This window comes from Podarcis pityusensis (assembly GCF_964106645.2).
Source record: "Podarcis pityusensis genome assembly, chromosome: 2".
In the NCBI taxonomy this organism is placed as follows: Eukaryota; Metazoa; Chordata; class Lepidosauria; order Squamata; family Lacertidae; genus Podarcis; species Podarcis pityusensis.
This window is the reverse complement of record NC_138029.1, coordinates 56,010,888-56,031,731: the sequence shown is the minus strand read 5'-3', so window position 1 is coordinate 56,031,731 and position 20,844 is coordinate 56,010,888. Positions and strand designations below refer to the sequence as shown.

Below are 20,844 nucleotides of genomic sequence, written 5' to 3'. Positions count from 1 at the left end.
AAATTTTCTGCAGCTCTTCTGGCAGAGTTCTGTGTAACTCAAACACTTGCACACTTCCTTCGCTATATAAACGGGATGGTGCTTTTATAAACAAAGACATTTGTAGCAAACAATTTCTTAATTAATCTCTTGCGCAGGTTGTTTCCTTCTTGTTCTAAATGGTTCCTACTGGTTCTGTAAAACAATAGCTAGTTATTTACAGCCAAGATTGAAGGTTACACAACCCTCAATGGCACTGTGTCATAGCATTTACTTCTGTTTTCGGTTGTTGTCTTTGCCTTGGTTTGGATAGCAAGCCTGCTCCCTCCCTACTTCCTCTCCCATCCACCCTTCCACTGGCACAAAAAATAAATAAACCACATGACTCTAATTTTAAAAAAAGTCATTGTGACCTGAGAGAAGCAGTCTTGCTTCCTATCCAGTGTTTCCTTTGGATTCACAGCCCCTGAAAAAGTGAAGATAGTCTTTCTGCAGCTCCACACAAAGGCACCGGCTTAATGGACAATCAGCACAAATGTATTATTGGCAGGGCATCCTTTTGATTTTGGAAAGCAGAGCAAGCAACCGGACTGATAATGGGGTGCGATTTTGCTACGACTTATTGGGAGTAACCAAGACCACTCCAAAGTTAGAAGCAATTACCTCAGCTCTGTCCGCCAGGTTCTGCAGTGTTACTGCTTGCCCCAGGTCTCCACCATTTTCCCCACTAGGCTCATGGTTCTGGATGAGGCCCTACTTCCTTCACTCTTGTGGTGGCTGTTTATGTTGCTATTTGACTGATTTGTGTTTCCAGGAAACTGTTTGAATCCAATATTGTCTGGGAATTTCCACTGAACTCTCAAGTCTTAAAAAGGCTTCACATTAATTCTCTGGGCTTTGCTGCATAAACATTGCCTTCCCCACCTTCCCAAAAGCAAATTGGGTGCTTTGACCTTGCGTGGAAAAAATGTGTACCTCTGGCCAGAAAACAACTTTTTCAAAGAGCAGTATTCACAACTGAGTGAAAATATTTCCCCACAATGTGAGCTGCAAGAGCAGCTTTGCCCCACACTCATATTTTGAGTTGCCTGTAATAAGGATATATTAACCTTGAGGCCTAAGGGCAGCTTGAGTTTAGTGACTGTACAACAGGACAGAGGGCTTCAGACAAGCCCCACAGGGGATGTGTGAGAGGAGCCTGATGGGCTAGTATTCCCCTATCATGCCAATTCACCTAACAGCCACACCCTCTCCTGACACTGTGCATTTTGGGTTTTTGAGAATATGTTCAGATTCCTGTGTCTAGAGAATGTCCACACAAGAATCTCCCATACCCAATCATGATCTGGAATTCCCTTCTTCTGTGGATTAGTGCAGAGCTATGACTATCCTATGCACACCCTGCAACCTATATAATTTATTCCTTGAAAGGTTTTTCTAAATGGTAGGTGGTTGGGATGTCCAAAAGTTATTGCTAAATGGTGGTTGGAATAAGTCCATAAGCAATCCGTGGGTGCTGCACAGGGGAATAAAAGGTGGCAATGAAAGAGGAGAATACTAGGAATTAGGTCAATTCCCTACAGTTGGTTGTTCTGGGTAGTCATCATTTCATGGTGATTAAGAAATAACCCCAGGAGTGCTAAATTCTGTGGAAGACCACCCAGACTACACACTGACTGAAGATATCAGAGAGCTCATCAGGTCCCCCATCGGCAGTCTTGGAGATCTTGAGTGTTGGTGTAAGGGAACCTCCTCAGGGCTGTTTCAAGGGGATTCTGCTGTGGGTTCCTTGGTGCTTCAGTCCAAGTGCCATCAGTTGAACACCTGGTGGAGTCTGAAGGAGAGGCTCATCCACTCCCCAGCCCTTCAGAGTTTGGTCACTTCTGAAAATATTCAAGCTTGAGCCGTATGCCCACAACAAAGTATGCACCTGAGTTCAAAGTTGCTGAGTAACTCCAAAGTAAAGGATTGCTTATGAGATAAGTGTCTTTGAGGGTATAGGTTTCAAGGTCTACTCACAGACTATAGCAGTTGAAGCAGGACAGTATCTGAAGAGTCGTGGCATCACTGTGTTGGATTAAGAATGCTGACGTCCAGCGGTACAAAAACAAACAAAAAACAACCCGAATGAGAAGTTTGGCGTTATTTTAAAGGGCATATCCTTAGCATGAAGCTGAGTAAACACGGCCCATATCAAACCACAAAAATAATTGATGGTAGCAATAAAGGTGTTTTAAAAAAACAATTAGTACAAAAATAAAATAATAAAATAAAGCATGGTATGAACTAAAGGGAAAGGCTACAGTGACAGTTAATATAATTTGATGTAATAATATTTGTGGAAGTGAAGGCTTTTACCTCCGATTTAATCATCCCTTGGTTTCTGATTTTGTGTTGGAGGTATGACACTTTTTTGAGTGTTTTTCTCAGTTGCCCTGAGTTTCTGTGGTGTTTGTTTTGCTTCAAAGTTAAACTAGGGCAATGCTTGAAAGAGCATACTGTCAATTACCCAAAATGCTTGTGCAACCAATCTGCTTGCCTAGTTTTGATTGTGCTTAACTGAAACCACCTGTAACTGCCGTTTGAAGAGCAGATGCTTCAGAGTCCCTGAATTTATTGTCATGTTTCCATTTGTGAACTGTCCAAGCTACCATTATTTTCTTAAGCTTCTTCATTTTTGTTCTAAGACTTTGGAGGGCTGGGGCCTTGCTTTAGGCTGTCTGGAGGTTGCCACACATGCAAACTTTGATTTGGTTAAACCATCATAGCAAAAATTTGATTTAGATGTAGACACACACACACACACACACACACACGCTATTTACAGGATTAGTTTGCTTCACATTTAACACTGCCTCCTTCTGATAACTGTCACTTGCAAAACCCTACATTTTTCATTCTGTCTCCTGTTGCAGTGTATTTGCATTTTTGTATGCTTATTGTTTCATGGGTTGTCTGAGGCAGCCTTCCCCAAGCCACTGGGTGTTTTGGACTACAACTGCTATCATCCCTCTTGCCTACTCTGGTTAGGGATTATGAAAGCTGCAGTCCAAAATTTCTGGAGGGCACCAGAATGATGAAGGCTGGTGCACAGTTTCTGGGGTATAACTTCTTAAACTATTAATTTTCCCCCCAAAGAATCTTGACAGCTTGTACCTATTGCTGTTTTTAATTCGTTGTTGGCATTACCTGCCACCCCCTCCCACCCTAATCCCCTCCATGTTGCATCCAGTAAATTACTTGAATCTTTGTCAAATAACACCAAAGAAAACAACTTTTCAAACTCATAGGCAGTGTTCTTGTAGAAAGAACTGGTGTAGCCAGCTTGGCGCAGCCATTTACCATTTATGAGAGCAAAGGTGTTGGACACAAGTGGTTGGAATTAAAATAGGTCACTTCATTATTATTTACCGCTATTATAATTTAAACAATATGAAACCATTTTAGGCCTGTGATGGAGGAGAGTCCAAATCAGGGTGGGGAACAGGACCAGGCCCACTAACATCCCTTATCCCCAGAGAGCCATTTTGACAGGTAGGTGAGTCTGCCCAGTTTGCCCACCTGTCTATCACCTGACATCTTCATGGCCTCAGCAGCCACAAAGCCATAATTCTTGATGGCAGGCTACTTTTTCCCTGGAGAGGCCTGCCCTTGAAGATGATTCAGAAAACGCAGCTTCTAGTTTACTTGCTGGGATTCCATTTAGAACCAACATAGTCCCTGGTTTAAAACAGTTGCTGTTGTTGCTGCTTTCTTTCTGGGCTGAATGCAAAGTGCTCACATTACCATTTATATTCTAAAGTAACTTGGGCCTAAATATATGAAACACCACCTACTTCCCTACAGACCCTCTTGGGTGTTTAGATTTGCAGAGGGGACCCTCTTCGTAATTCTACCGCCTTCACAAGTTTGGTGTGTATGTGTGTGTACCTCTTTACCTTAGCTTCCAACACCTGAAACATATATTTTTGAACCCATCGTATTAGTTTGATTGTAATCTATTTTTACTGTTTTTAATACTTTATATATAAATTGCTGTAGACTGAGACCTCATAGTGAAGGGTAGGTAAGAGGTCAAATGAAATATGTAGTAGTAATTATAATTAATAATAATTTAAATGATTGACTGTTGAGAAGATTATTATAGATTGCTTCTTTTCTTTTCTTTTCTTTTAATCGTGCCCTGTTGGCCTGGTGATTCTTACAATATGACTTAAATAGAGTGTGATGAGTACTCTGTTTTGACTTTATGCCTTTGCATAATGTTTTTCCATTAAAGCTGGTAATCGTATTTTTATCGGAATCTTTGATGCCTCAAATGATCTGTGATTTGTAAAGCTTGCTAGGTCTTGTTTAATTGATTCCCCCCTTCAAGTAGTAGCTTGTTTGAGCAACTAGATTTATCCTGTGCGAAAAGCTCTGATGTGCCGCACAATTTTTACCTTGGGTTTGGCAGGGGTCGTCAACGTAGTGCCTATGGGTGCACATGACGGTGTAAAGGCCTTCCCTGGTGCCCACAGGGTTCCCCTCCCTCAAAATTAGGCTTGAAAGAAGCATTCTATTGTAGCCTATAGGGTGAGTTGTAGAATGTGATTGGCTGCCAATGTGTGTGTTACTCAGAACCGTTTATCTGGTTTTCAGATGTGTTTAAAAAGGTAAAGGGACCCCTGACCATTAGGTCCAGTCACGGACGACTCTGGGGTTGCGGCGCTCATCTCGCTTTATTGGCCGAGGGAGCCAGCGTACAGCTTCCGGGTCATGTGGCCAGCCTGACTAAGCCGCTTCTGGCGAACCAGAGCAGTGCACGGAAACGCTGTTTATGTGCTGCCAAAGCTTGGTAACCTTTCTTTATGGGAGTAATTTGGATTATATGAGCTAATTTGTTTTGTATTCTTTAATATGGATAACACTGTTTTCAGTGTGTTGAGGGTTGATGCAGAGGCTTCAGGACCTTTATCTCTCTATTTCTCCAAACAGAGGGTGTTGGCTAAGTTTTTTATGTCTGTTTATAGAAGTTTTTATATATTTCACAAAACATCAGGGAAAGGTACAGCAACATTAAAAACCCATTAAAAGCTATACAAAACTATCAATAAAATGACTGGAAAACGTTGAACAACTGCATAGGCCCATTGACATAATAAATAAATAAATCTTCAAGGTATGCCTGAGGGTCAAAAATGAGGAGGCCTGCTGAATCTCTGCTGGAAGAGTTTTCTGCAACACATTCTTTTTAGCATGGACAAAGTAAAAGGATCCTTGCAGGACAGTTCACAGAAAGAGAGTTGTGTGTGTTCCTTCAAGTGAGATGATACATGTTGTGCTGTGTGGCTCATTCCTTTTGTGTCTATTAATCCTATAAATTAGCAAGAAGAAACAGTTAACCAACAGGATAAGGTTTGCTTCGTTTCTGCTTTCCCCCCTTTCGCTCTGATGATCTGAAGCTGCTTCAGCCAGTTACTTAATTTTATTCAAAACATTACCAGATTGTGTTTAAATGAATTGAGGGGGGACGGGGGACGGACAGCTAGTTTACACCAATTTCTCTAATTCTAATGCACCCCACCCCACAAAACGAAGAAGAAAGCTACAGCACTGGAAATACATTGTGAACCAATTTTCATTCAGTGAACTCTCTTTGGTTTGTCCAGCATTATGCAACAGGCAAATGCTAATGAAAGTTCAAAAGGCTATTGTTTGTACATCAAGACTTTCTGCCAAGGAAGAGGAAATGTTGGGGGAAGGGATGGGGAGGTACTTTATGAAATCTTTTTTAAAACAGCAACTGCTTTATTGCATTTTTCCTCTTTTTAAAAGATATAATATACATGATGAGAAGTTAACAAAAGATTGCACATGAAAATAAAAATTAAAAATAAGGAACATACATATGTAACTGGCATCCATCCATTCTTGGTGGTTTCTGTCATATACTATAAGGACTTCCATTTCTTGTCACTTTCTTTCAGTGATTTCCATTAAGACTTTGTAAGTCAGCCGAGTAGATGCATGGGTTGATCATGGATTCCAGTCATATTCTCTCTGTGCTATATGCGAGATAAAACAAACAAACAAAAATCATGAAAAATGCTAGGTTTTGCTTCATTCTCCTTTGTCAGGTCACTTTCTCCAACAAGGCCACTGTCCACAACTGTCAATGCTATTCCTCCATTAAATTGCTGTTGGATACTTTTTTATTATAATTATTTATTAAATTTATATACCACCCTTCATATTTTAAGAAATCTAACCAAGTTCATAGGAAGGACCTCATGATGAAATGAACTGTAGCATACCTTGGTGCTCTCTAAATGTTGCAGTGTGCCATGCCTTTGTAGATTGTGAGCCCAGGGGCATGGATTGTCCTGGAGCTTATTTTTGTAAGCTGCTCTGAGAGCCTTTTTTGCGTAAATGGTAGAATATAAATGCTGTAAATTAATAATAATAAATAACTCACATCATTCTTGACCATTGGTCATGTTGATTGGAGCTATAGTTGAACTGCCCTTGCTTTTAAGTATTGGTTTGTGCAACCTAGCACTTGTATAAACCCATTACAATGGGCCAGCTGTTTTTAAGCATAACATGCTGATTTGGACTGACCCTTGTCCTATTTTTGTCTGTTCTAACTCCTTCTCTCCTTCAATGTACTTGATATTTTATTTACACGTCTAAGCACCAAGTGCCCGTATATTCTACTGTGGCACAAGCCTGTCTATAATGAGTGGCAGTGGCTCTCCCAAGGTTTCTAGACAGAGCTCTCTCCCAGCCCTACCTGAAGATGCTAGGGATTGAAGCCAGTATCTTCCGGATACAAAATATGCAGAAGATGTTGGCTTCAGTCCCTGGCATCTCCAGGTAGGTCTGGAAGAGACGCCTGTCTTGAAACCTTGGGGAGCCAATGCAACCAACTATAGACAACCATGAGTTAGATGGACCAATGGTTTGACTTGATAGAAGGCTGCTTCCTGTGTTCCTGTGTTCGTATCACCACCTGTAGCTTCTCAAGTCCAGGAATTTCTTAACTGAATACCAGATGGTTAGTTGAGCATGTTTTACGTTTGCAAGAATATGTTTTTCTCGTTGAAGTACACAAAATCGTTTAATGTTTTCCACCGTGTATAGAAATTTGGTGTGTGTGTTTAAAAGCAAGTGTACTTATTTCAGCAATTACTAGCCCACTACTAAAAAAATCTATCATTCCTGGAAGCTATTGGAAATGAGATGGTCTTTAAGAGTTTCATGCACAGCTTGTTCTTGCAGTGATTTATGTCAGAAGGAAAACCAATATTACTGTGTTACAGTCTCAAAAAGTTAATAAATGTAGTTAAGTCTCTGTATGGAAAAAAAGAGATAAGCCTTAACAGAAGTAAATGTAGAAGCACAGTGAAAGCCTGGTTCCTGTTTTTGAAAAGTAACAGCATCCGAAGAAAGTATGACATCTAAACCAGTTATCTCTGCAAACATTTACTGGAGCCTTGTATCCAGGTACATGGACACAGTTTCCATTGAAATGAGTAGGATATAAGCAAAGGCAATTAGAGTGAAAATGCAGTGTATATTTATGAGCTGAACTCTGTCATTTAAACCAGCACTACGTATGACAGGTGGCATGGGGATGCCAGTGAAAATACCATTCTCTTAACTGATAGAGGTACATGCCGTGCATTGTGATGACATCATGTTGTGTGTGTGTGTGTGTGTGTGTTTGCTCCACATCATTGGATAGAACTTCACAATATGATGACATATCTTACGTCCGATAGGTTGAAGAGGAAAACTGCAAGCACCTGCCTGACAAGCTTCTCTGATAACCTGAAAACTATCATATGAATCTGATCAAACATCCATTGACATTAATGAACTAAAATGCATACTTATTGCACTGTACCCTTTGTATCCAAAGCTCGAAATGTGTGGCTGCATACAGAATGTTAAGGGTGATTTTCTTTTTGCATGTTATATACATTGGCTGTGAATCTTGGGGGACCTGCTCCCTGATCTGCAGTCCTTTTCCACCTGGCCCAGGAAGGGGGGGGGGGCTGACTTATTCCAGCTACAAAAGCTGAGGCATCTGAACAGACTTTTGGGTTGGGGTATTGCACAGCGGCTTTCGTTGCTGTTATTATTGCCCCAGTTGTCTAGTTTTAAATTGTTTTTAACTTGTGTGTTTTTAAATTCAGGGTTTCTGTTGATTTTGTGTTTATGTTTTTTTTTAAATGATATTTATTCCAAATTTAAAGTTACAAAAAAGAGAAAGAAAAACCATACAAAATACAAAGAAAACTTTAACAAAGCGAAAAATAAAAAAATAAAGTGAACAATAAAATAGAATAAAAAAGAAGACTTAACAAAAAATATAAAAATGCATTAAGTTAAAATAAAATAAAAACAGATTTAACCTTTACATAGCCTTTTCCCTTTACTTATTTCCATGACCTCCTCTCACCTCCCAGTTTTGTATTCTAGTTCAGATCGTATTTCCAGCAAATCCTTCTAACCTTATTTTCATTTACGTATTTTAAAATTTAAATAATGTGATTAAACCTCCTCTGTTTCATCAAATTCATCAACTCATTTTTACTTAATCCTTTATATCATATCTACCAGAACAACCTAATTTTCTTTTTCCAACCTCTTTCTAACAGTCTTTTATATTGCAGTATTTTTGAAGGTATATTTTGAATTTTTTCCAATCTTCTTCCATCGACCCTTCTCCCTGGTCTCGAATTCTGCCAGTCTGATTTTGAATGGAAAGACATGGGATATGCCTGGTTTACTTCAGAGTTTAGGGTAAGGAAACAAGCTGGGAGACAGCTCAGACTTGAATAAAGGAAAACCCTGGTCATATGCAATCAATCATTGGTGAGGGTTCGGTATCAAGCCTACCTAGTGGCAGTGAAGGCAGCAAAGAAGGAAGTGGCAGAACCGATGGTAGCTCACTGTGCCTTGTTTGCATAGCATTTTGAGGATAAAATTGCTTGCATCTCAGTACAGCAGCTGAATCTCAAGGGGTGACTAGAGCACTGTCTAGTCCTGTTGTGTTGGATGAACTTCATTTAGTTAGGTTTGAGGATGTATTTTGTGTTTTTATTTTGTATCTTTATGTTGTGAACCACCCTGTGCTCTTTGGATGAAGGGGAGTAAACAAATTTAATAAATAAAGTAAATAAAAATGGTAGATACATAAACAGAATGCAGGTTGATATCCCTCTTCAACTGAAAATATGTATCCATGTAAAATTTATCACATGCCCTCTTTTAGGAAACATTTTTTGAGCAACCATTTCTTTCTAAAGGAGTTGATTCAATATTTGCATGTGCGCCCTGCGAATCAGGTGGCACCAATTCTAGCAATTGCCTATATGTGCTGTAAAGGAAGAACTTTGATCTTATAATCACTAACTCCCTTGAAAGCTGCTCACCTGACAGTTGGGTAAATTGCTCTGTCAACATCACATGCCTGTATATAAATACAAAGTATAAAGTGAAAAATAGCCTTCAGACTACAACATTTACAGTAAACAACTGTATTTTTATTAGCGCTTGTGAAAAAGGGTCATGTTGGGTTATGCAAACTATTTTCGTCGGCCAAAAAGGAATGGCCCATCCAGTTTAGCAATCCTGCCTCCACTAATGGATACTAATGGATAGATACTAGAACATACAGAGAGTATGATAAAACCATATTCCATATATGCTCACTTCTCTCTCTCTCTCTCTCTCTCTCTCCCTACACACACACACACTTTAAAAAAAAGAGGCTAGGATGCTCAGAATGCAAGAAATAAGTCCAGGTTGATTTGCATTCCCTAAGAATACTGAGGGTTCTTTTTGGTACCTGAAAATACTACTGTAATAGAATCATAGAATTATATGTAGACAATGTTGTTATGCTGGAGTGTACAGCAGCCTATTAGGCTCTGTGTTTATAATTATATATAGACTTTCCATGTCGTAGTTTGCAAGCCTCTGAAAATTAATTGCACTTAATGTTAGTTCTGCTAAATTTGGATCACTGTCACACCTGCATTATTTTTTTAAACGGAGATATTCACACCTACATTTTTCGAAAAGAAGATTCCCCCCCAACTCATGGAAGATAATTCCATGATAATTAATTTCAAGATAATTAATCCAGGACATTGAGGAATGGTGTATCTGATGTTGCAATGTTGATAGTTATCTTGGCCTTTTTACAGAATGTCATGCAGAAGATATGACAGAATATCTTGTCCAGTTTTTTGCCATTGCCCTTATTAAAAGCAGGCTGGGTGTGACTGGGAACTACAGGAACAGCATACCCCATAGTTAGTGGAGTCTGTTGAATCATTGTATTTTTTCTGAGAATCTTCTTGTAAAACGTCCATTTTCCTGTCTTCTACCTAGATTTTGATTCCTCCTTTACCTGTGTTGTAGGTCAGTCTGCAGTCAGCTAAGCGGTTGTACTTTCCAACTTAGCTGGCTTAGGCTGATGAAATTAGTGGGACTAAGCAAGCATAAATGATATTTGTTTGCAGCCTCCTAAGAGAATACAGACCAGGTGTTGCTTTTTTCCCTGTGGCACATGTGTGCATGCAGTATGTAGTTCAAGAAAGGAAGTCAAGGAAGAGGATTGTCACATGACAAAATCTTTTTCACTTTGCCTTGACTTTCCAGTACTGTATAGGGCAGAAAGAAAGGGTCTGCTGCTGCGGCAGCTATTTTTGTATTTCATTCTGTGCCTACCTTAATATTATTTGTAATAATGTGGCTGAATAATGAATAACCATTATGGTGATTTATATTTAAATATATTACAACATGTTAATAACTTTGAAAAGAAATACCTTATTAAGGTTTCTGAAATGAATATAAATGTAAGGTGGGTTTTATGTCTAAAGCTGCATCTTCTATTGATATTTCAGTATACATATTTCTTAATGTGGCCATTTATAACATAACTAGGTTTCAAAGTTTGCATCAGATTTGCAGTAGCCACTCTTAATTGCCTCTTTGGATTTCTGGGAACTTTCTCCCTTGAATTATTTTCTCCCTTGGAATAGTGGAACACCTTACATCAAATACTGTATTGCAAAAATGGCGAGAATAGATGCTAGTATTTGTTTTGTACTCTTACTTGTACATGTCATGTTCTCATCTGTTTTCCCAGAAAGTGTATTCTGAAAGACATCTGCTCCTCTTATACAAGTGTCCTTTTCCTGGGCCAAGGATGTTACAATGACTCAAAGCAATTATATATGCCCACATTGTTTGCAATTGATATGAAGAGAGTGACCCTTTACAGAAATAGAGAACAAGAGCTGCTGCTTGTTTCATGCGATTTCCTCCCGCTCCCCTGGCAGCGATGACTAAATCCTTCATAGTACAATGGATAACCATTTCCTAGATTAAGGGAAGTTGGAAAAGGGTTTCCCATGTTTTTAGACTAATAGTGGATGAATTGTGAAATATAAGTTTTTCTAGGTATCTCTGGAGGGTGTCATGATTTGAAACCTACACTTGTCATCAAAAAACAACATTGCAAGGTTCCTAATGGAGTTACCTAGCGTGTTTTGTGCTCTCAAAATGCTTTACAAAATGGTAAGAACTATTTCAGATACTGTCTGTATTAGGCTTTTCCTTTCAGTGGCACTGCCACTGAGCAGTTATGGCACAGATTCTCTCCCACATTGAAAGTTTCCACATTAGCAAATGGATCTGCTAATATAATGTAGAGAATCTGTGCTACATGTTTCCAAAAAATAATTTTTTTTGCAGTTTCTTGGTTGGGACTGAAACATGCAGCTTGGCCCTCAGTCACACAACAAGGAAGCTGACCTGTAGAACCTTTAGACCAGAGATGGCGAACTTGTGACACCAGAGCTGGCCCACCCATGAGGCGGACAGAAACAGCCACCTTGGGTGGAGGAATCCTATGGGGCGGTGTCCCCACAGGCCGCCCTGCCACCACCGGGGGTTGTGCACTGGCAACTTCCAGCAAGGTCTCATGGAACTCCCATGAGATCTCTCAAGATCTTGCCAGTAATCAAGGCTTTGGGGGCATGTGACACCTGCCTGTTTCAGGTTGTGAAACGGCAGGCCACCCCTGTGTGACACTCCCAGGTGTTGTTAGGAATTGTAGTCTATCATATCTGACTATTGGCCCTGTTCACTGGGGCCGATGAGAGTAGGAGTCCGCAACATCTGAGTGGTTCACACCTTTCCCATCCCTGCTTGAGACAATCTGTTCCATATTACAGAAACCTCAAGCCTTCCTTCACAGTTACTTTATAAACAGGCACTAAATCATACAATATCCTTTGTAAGTCTTTGGGCATATTGCCACTTCTTTGTCATGCACTGTGAAACATATTTATCTCAGCCACTTTTTATGCCCTTTTCAAATTTGCATTTCATGGCATTTCTGAAAATGGGAAATGTTTACCTTTTAGAGCAGAGCGGTCCAACCTCTCAGACCAAGTGGACTGCAACAGTACTTTGAAACAGAACCCGTGGGCCACACACTGAATTAAATTTCCATCTTGCAAATTAAAGTGTTTGCAATATAGTTAATATCATTTAATGTATACAGTATATTTAATTAAATACTCAGTTAATGAGTAAAGTATAAATTTCTTCAAAAGATAAATCACAAAATAATTGAGAAAAAGAAACACCACAGATCTATAAGGATTTATACAGTAATTCAAGATGTCAGTAACCTTTTTCATTGCCAACACTCATTCGTGATAAAAGAAGGCCTCTGATCAGCGTATTTGAAGCAATCACCTCACTCCTCCCGCACATTTGTAAAACATTTGCTGACCAACACTTTTTAGCCCACTTGTCCATTCTTGCTGACTAGCCTTCCCTCTCACACCTGGGTTTTTCTTTTTCTTTTTAACCTCTTGGCACCTCCTGCCTCAGCATCTCCCATTTTTACATGCTTGTGCATCTTTCAAACACTTTTCTCTACCTCAGCCTCCCCCCTCACACCTTTGCCAAACTCCATTTCCCCTCAGTGCCCTGTTTTTAGCCCGTTCCTCCCCTTGGCTTTTTACCTCAGCACCCACACTTCACTTGTTTCTGCCTCCATGTCTCTTGGCTCACTCAATTCCTTTTTATTATTATTAATCTCACTTTATATTCATATTTCATGCTCTCTTTCTCCTCCACTTTTTACCTCACCCACCTTCTCTCGCCTCTCACTTCTGTCTCCCCTCACTTCCCTCTCTCTCCCCCGCCCCTTGCATGGCAGGCTGCACTAGTGGTGTAAGGCAGTTCTCCCCCCCCCCTCTCTCAGAGGCAAAGAAGGAGAGGGGAGCTCACTGTTACTCAGGAGCCCTGATCTGGGCCCAGCCTATGTGTGATGGGCATTGTCACATGGGACTGGAGCCCCTGATCACAGCCTGCTGAGGAGCTTGTAATAGTCGGACCAAACTGGGACAAGGGCGTGTGGGTATGGGAGCTTTGTGGAGGCATATAAGGACATTGTTGCTGAGGGCCGCCCAAAAAGGCCTTGAGGGCTGCATGCAACCCACAGGCTGCATGATGGACTACCTTGTTTTAGAGTGATGCTTCTGGTACACCACCAGCCTGCATTCACAACTTCTGAGATTCTGCATATTCTCCTTGGTTATTTTAAATATTTTAGTACATACAGAATGCTTGTTAAGCAACACTACTCAATGATGTGTGCTGGCCAAACTAATATATGTTTTTGTAGAACAGCAAAGGAGCTTTCAGTTACCTTTCATTATATGACTGAGAAATTTGTGAGGCTTGACAAGCTGTTTCCAATGTGGCTTTTCTTCCTTTTCAATCAACAAAAGCAGGTGCCAGTATACTTTATAATTAAATTATACAGCTAAAGAAGAGAATCAAAACACTTTGGCTGAATAAAAAAAAAAATTGCAGACATTTTTGTCCAGCATTTGTAAACAGAATGTACAAAGAATGTAGGTCTTCAGACTGTAATCAAGCTTTGGCCAGGAGGAGAATTACATCTAATATCAGTATATGAAGGTAAAACAACACAAAATTCCATCCTTTACTAAATGGAATAGACATGTGGACCTGGTTGACAACAAATGCTAAACTCACCACTCAGCAGAAAAAATATAGCCTCTTTGATGCTCCGACAGTCCTGCTTTTACCCATAGCTGAAGCATAGTTTCAATCTGGGCTCATGTTTTGTCTCACTCCAGACAAACCACAAGCTATAGGCAAGGTTTGCCATTTGCTTACCACGTGGGTTTTGCTTGAGGAAGATGATGTTGACGATAATTACAAGCCCAAATTCAAACATTAACAGCCAGCCGAACCATGGTAGCATGGCAGTAGGGAGACCGGGGGAGGAGTGAAATGGGTGCAATTTATTTCTTTTGAATACCAGCTCCTTTGCACATTTCAGCTTTACCTATGAACTGGGCCATTGTTGACATTGCATGAATTTGGCTTTTACTCAGTGCTATTTTTCTAGAAAAAGAGGTGCCGGAACTCACCACAAATGCCTCCCTTATTCTCTTATAATGGCAATGGCACCCACCTGAGAGGTGCCGCAACTGAGTTCTGGCTGGAAAAAAAAAGCTTTTGCTGATTTATGAGTTCGATAAAATGTTGGAGGTGCTAGACAACTGGAATATTTTACAATGGGTTGCCTAGTGATGTGAGGTGAGAATATTCTCCGGAGAATATTCTCCGGAGAATATTCTCTGCTAGAAAATTCTTTGGAGAATATTCTCCACAAACTGTAAATTCTGTGTCGTCTACACAGCTGCTTTAAATGTACACACCTCATTAGTCTAGAATATTCTTGAGAATATTCTTGAGAATTTAACATCACTAGGGTTGCCAGCCTTTTTAGCCAGTCTCAAAATGGTTGCTGTAGGAGCCATGGCATAACACAACATCAGAAAAAAGTTGTGATACCACCACAGAAAAGATGCCTCCTGGTTGCTAGGGGAAAAGGAAAGGCAAGCTATGGAGATCCCACAGACTACTAGAAAATAAGACAGAAGCAGGAAAAGTGCACCAAAGGGGAAGGGGAAACAGCAGCTCTTTAGGACCCCAGGGATTCTTATTGCCCGCTGTCCAAGCACCTCTATTAGCAATCGCTGCATAACTTTATAGCAGGGCTGGAGACTGGCTTTTTTTAAAAAATGAAAGCTCAAAGTCTGGAGCCCCTGCGAGTGGCAGCAATGAAAACTGGGTTCATTGGCAGCCTCCATTTTACAATGTGCTTAGTACATAAAAAATGTGACGGTGATTTTTCTGGTAGATCAAAAGCTGTTAATGTAATTCAGGGCACAGTGTAGTTCATCATAATCTTTTGGCAATCTCTGTTAAGATAGGTCTTTGGAACTTCGTTACTCAGACATAAGGAGTTAAGAGATCAGAGCTTGGTCTTAGAAGCCAAAGTCCATGTGTAACTTGACAGGGTGTTCCCAGTCTAGATGACATATTGTGGGACCATAGGGAAGAAAGACTGGGAACAAGGTATATTTTTAAAAATATCACTTGATCCCATGGGACTGTAGCACTTCCAAGTTGCAGATAGGGGCATTGCATAACTCACCACACTGCAATATTAAAAAACTGCTGTGCATGTAGAAACCTAACATGTATCCCCTCCTGATATTCTAGATTGCTGTATGCAGGGAACTGTGTTTTGCAGAGGAGTGCTGGGGGGAGGGCTGGGGGGGGGAGAGAGAGAGAGAGAGAGAGAGAGAGAGAGAGAGAGAGAACCTAGAGCTATTTTGCAGAAAAGTCTGGTTCTGAGAAGCTTCATCAGTACCTTCATAATAAACATCAGTATATGCTATCCAGATCTGCTATAGGTGTCTGGAAGCTGTTGTCTAATAAATTGCACATTCACACGTGGAAAGTGTGTTAAAGTCATATGTTCACTGCATATTTGCTGGTGGAGAACTGTCTTTCCTTGTTCCTCTTGGGAGCTGCGCTGAGCCATTGTTGCATCTGTGTCTGGAATAGATTTCTTATGGTCAAAGTAGCTTTTACCAGCATTCCCCACTGTTCATTTTCTCCTCTCTGTAATACAATGCTAGTCTGCCCCTTCCTTATATAAATTCCTTCTTGTTAGCAGACTGTGTGTAACAAATCTCCTCCTACGTGCACCTCACAAAATAACCCTGTTGTTATTTCTCTGATTACCTGGCGCTGCAAGTCTCTGCTATCTGCCTCTCTTTCTATACCTACCTTATTTGCTTGGAGTGTCTTCTGGAACTGACCTCTTCTTTACCTCTCTGACCTACAATTTTATACTACCTCCCCAATCACTAAAACAGCTTTCAGTTTTAAAAAAAATGGACCTGAGTCATTTCTTCATTCACTGGAGGTTTCAGTTTGCAGAGACCAGTAGGTACATAGCCGAATAAAGCTTTCATTTTGAGTTATAGTCTCTCTCACTGTGATATGTTTTGTTGGTGAGATCAAAGGAAATTGTCTGTCTCACCCCTGACCTGGGTGAGTCAGAGACATGCATTAAATCAACATCATGTACTAGAAGAACCATGTCCGGGCACAGTAAATAATACTGTTATCAGCCCACAGATCTGACTCCTTATCCTAGAACATTTTCCAGTGCATTTTCCCATATAGGTATGACATCAATCTTCACTGCAAACCAGCAGATGCTCTGTGCTGCTGTTATTGCTCCAGTGTAAAACCACCATCTAGAATTTACCAGCAAATTCATTCTGTATAATTTGGACTTAATTGGAATCCTGGGTTCCTTTCTGAATGTAGATCAGTGTAGCCCAGCTAGAAAAAGTATTTTCACCACTAACTGCTTCTCTGAATGGGTCACTCTGTTCTTACACATTTGGATTTTGCATGGAAATGTCACCGATGGCACATTCTACTCTCTGGCCACACCTTGCTTGCTGTTTTGCTCAATATATCTAACAAGTAAACCTCTAGAACGCAAAGGCTTATACCAAATAATTCTGTTCTCAATATATATTTTTCCTGAAAAAAGATTAATACCATTGAGCCTCTGAAATTTGTAATGGCTTACTACTTTCCCAAGAAAGATTGCAACCTGACATTTGGTTTGGTTTTGTATATTGGCTCTTTTAAGTGTGTGTTTGTGTGTGAATGGCTATGAGAATTGGGGAATGATAATGTTATCTAACTGAATTCTCACAAGCTTAACTATGGGTTGAATTTGAGATGAAAGTGTAAAATGCTACGTGGTAAAAATGGAACTATGTGTAGGAATTCTGAAATAAAATCTAACAATTCACCCACTTAAATTGGAAAGCATGCAGAGTAGGGCATGTACAATAAAGACGCATATCGAGTGATTGAGGATGTCTACTCATCCCTAGACCTTTTGCGATCAGTGTATTCACCACTTCAGCTTCCAGTATCTAGAAAATGGTAGAATAACTCATTTATCTTTTACCAGCAGGGTTTTTGAGAAACCTGTATAGATTGCACAGTGCTGTTCCACACTGCTGAGCTTTGCAGGTTTCCAAATAGCACACAAATATTTGGTAGGATTTTTACCCTAGAGAAATGGGCTAGCCTAGACTATTTATAGCCCGTTTAATATAATCGTTATTTGCTTCATTACAGCGTTGCTCAGAACCACAAACAGAATCTAATGACTGTCGCAAACCTGGGGGTTGTTTTTGGACCAACGTTAATGCGGCCACAAGAAGAAACGGTTGCTGCGATTATGGACATCAAATTCCAAAATATTGTGGTTGAGATTTTAATTGAAAACCATGACAAGGTAATTTGTTTGAATTTGTACATCTTCCTTTTTTTTATATTGTTTGCAAATGCTTTCTAATCTAATGCATATTTCCCAGCTGTCCTTATCCACAGAGTTACAGGAAGAGACAAGAACTTTAATATTCACATCTCCATGAGCCTTTCCACATACGGAACCGTTTTACTGATTTTGGGGAAGGGGTTCTAGCTGAATTAGGGAAAGGTAATAAAATGTTTGGGAATCTTACAGCCTTTCACTGAGGCAATGTCCCACTCCTAATGCTCCTTTAGAGCCTTTAGACCAAGATGTGGAACCTCAGGTGCTGCTGGACATTCACTCTGCTTTAGCGGGAAAGTGATGCCTTTGGAAATCATCATTATTACACTAATACGTCTAACTCAAGCTAGATTTGTGTGCCTAGGAGCCAGTACATCCAGAGAAAGGGTGACAGAAGCCTAAGATAAAAAGTGTAATAGCTGCTGATATTGCAAAGGACACTCCTTTACCCCCCAGGACCAGAGTAGAAGTTTACAGCTAAGCAGGGAGGGAGAAAGCGGAAAAGAAGAAAGCATATTTGAAGTATAGAGGATCTGGGAACTGTAGTTTCCTCCTTACATAGCTACAATTCTTAGCACTCTTAATCTGCTATAGTATACTTTGAGGAAAATAATCTGAATTAAGTGTGTGTTGAATGTGCTTTTAATGTACTGTATGTTGTGGACCTGCCTAAAGGCAGGGAAATTTGTAGAATGTCCCCAGCATCTCCAGGTAGGGCTGGCAGGGCTGCCTGAAACCCTGGAGAGCAGCTGTCAGCCAGTGCTGACAACACTGATCTAGACAGACCACCAATTTAACTTGGTATGAGGCACCGTCTTATGTTCCAGATAAGGCAGTGAAATGTGAATGCCCCCTAAGAGATGGGGAAAGGGAAGGATTGAGGGTGGCAGAGCTTAAAAGAGAGCACACGCTAAGGCCATTAAGCCCACTGCAACACTGCATCTAGATATAGATTACTGGAAAAGGCAAGTAAGTGCTAGCCTCAAAAGGATCGGCTCCTGCTTTTCAGTAATGTGCAGCAACTACAGTTTTGGTTAATTTCCAAGCTCTGACTTCAGTGTTTTGATAATAATCCTGTGGCCTTAACAGAGGAAGAAGATGCGTGTTTTGGAATAGTGTCAGTTCAATGAGGTCATTGATTAACCTGTCAAGTTGTCTTCAATAAATTTCTGATGAATCAATGCATGCCCTCAGTCTGAACTTGCATCCATGCATCTTAAGATCAGTGTGCAGTGTTTGAATCTGTTATTGATTTCTGCAAAGAAATTGCAGCTAGGCGCTTCCTGGAACATCTGGTTGAATTACAGTCTGATGTGGATTGCCAAGTTATCTCGTATGCAGGCCATTAAACTGTCTGTGTAATCAGAAAATTTAAATGATTTCTGAGCGATTTAATAACATTTGTAGATGCTCATCCAAATCAGGGATGGCATCATTTGCAATGTTAGCAGTGACTAAACCAATAAATACTTATTTCCTTTTTCCTATCAAAATTCTTAGACTAATCTTTACAGCCATTGTTGAGAGCTGCTCCTCTCCGCCACACATTTTATTTCATGTTGAATTGGCATTAAATCTATGATACTTGCCCTCTTCTATTGCAAAGCTTGGGAGCAACTGAACACTTCAGCATTCCTGACTCTCTTTTTTCTCGCCCCTAAAACACCACCACCACAATAGATATTCAACACCGTTCCAGATACACCACAATCAAATTCTCAGCTGCTTTTGTCTCGAAAGAAGAGTACAGATTCCAAGCCACCATCATGCAGTGAGAGGCCCTTAACTCTCTTCCATACTGTGCAGCCCAGTGAAAAGCGTAAGTATCTTAATCCTCTGTGCAATTGGTTGTGCTGTCATATTATATTGCTTTGTCTCAGGGTGGTCAAAAGACTTGGTTCTCAACAGCAGTAAGAAGGAGACACACCTGTAAGTGTAAGGCTTCAAGTTTCTAATGTCTTTGTTGTTTTCCTAGCCCTATATTGTTCAGCACAAAATGAAAGCAGTAACTACACTCCATTCTCCCTAGATTCAGTCCCCCCCCACAGTCTGTGACCATGGTCATGTAATCCTACCCATAGATGAACACCCCTTTCGTCAATAGCAGTAGATAGGATACCCTTGTTAACAGCTTTGCTCATAGGTAAGTAGCTCTTTTGTCTAATTTCCATTAGAGCTGCGCAGACTTGATGCCAAAATAATTTACATTCCCTGGATGGCAGTTTTTGTGAGTTAAAAAGAAAAGCATGCATGGAGAGCCAGGCAAACAATAGACGTCAAACTTAATCACCATTAAAAGGTTTTGCCATTGGGAGACTCCCTCTTGTTCCTTTGTGTTTAGAGACATTTCCCCTATTCTCAGGCTTTTCTGTTCAACTTTGAAGAATTAAAACTTTCTGTGTTGTTTTGTACAGATTTTGTTTTATCAAAGCAATCTCAGTTCAGTTCATTGTGTTTTCATGTGCAACCCAATCTTTGCTGATCTCCAGGCATTCACTGCAACTCTTATGTGGTCCTTCTAATCTAAACTATCTTTCACTGAATAAATAATGGACAGTAGTGTTCATTGAAGAGGCCTCTTCCTCTTTTCTGTTTGTCTTCTGCAATCTGAATTTTACAAGCTGGGAAATAAGTGAGAGACTTAATAATGAAAAGTGTTATGTTGCATGCACCATCACATGTGAAGCATTTCTGTGTGCCTATTACTCTGTGTACATACTGCAGGACATCATAATTGGCTGTGCCTCTCTGGCACATGCATATGCTGTAGCTTCTTCAGAGGTAATGATGTACACCAGGATTAAGGAACATGTTTCCTTCTGTGTGGTGGTGATGTTGGACTGCAGCTTCTACCATTGGCCAATGCTGACTGGGCTTCATGGTTGTTGGAGTCCAACAACTTCTGGAGGGATGTAAGTTCCCCATCCCTGGTGTACAGTCTTGGTCTGAAATCTCTGAGGGCGCCTTTATGCACATGAAGTTGATTCTTTAGCACAACTTGACTGCACAAGAACTCAATGGGCAAAACTAGACATGGCATTAAATGTGTCTGCACTTAATGTGCCCTTTTAAAAATATCAGCT

General features: G+C 40.3%; 1 protein-coding gene and 1 long non-coding RNA gene across 11 annotated transcripts in view; one reads left to right on the top strand and one right to left on the bottom strand.

Moving 5' to 3' along the window:
* Window positions 1-20,844, top strand: part of ARHGAP26 (Rho GTPase activating protein 26) — a 222,477-nt gene that overhangs the window by 144,925 nt on the left and 56,708 nt on the right. For all 10 annotated transcript variants that reach the window (XM_080997149.1, XM_080997151.1, XM_080997154.1 and 7 more), the window contains 2 exons: window positions 17,563-17,722; window positions 19,442-19,580. In XM_080997149.1, the coding sequence (XP_080853275.1) occupies window positions 17,563-17,722; window positions 19,442-19,580 (299 nt within the window). The remainder of the gene's footprint in view (window positions 1-17,562; window positions 17,723-19,441; window positions 19,581-20,844) is intronic.
* On the bottom strand, window positions 5,013-13,405 carry LOC308472414. Its single transcript, XR_013983466.1, has 4 exons — window positions 13,154-13,405; window positions 9,405-9,442; window positions 5,868-6,026; window positions 5,013-5,335 (listed from the first exon to the last, which is right to left on the bottom strand). It is a non-coding gene; the product is annotated as an uncharacterized lncRNA (long non-coding RNA).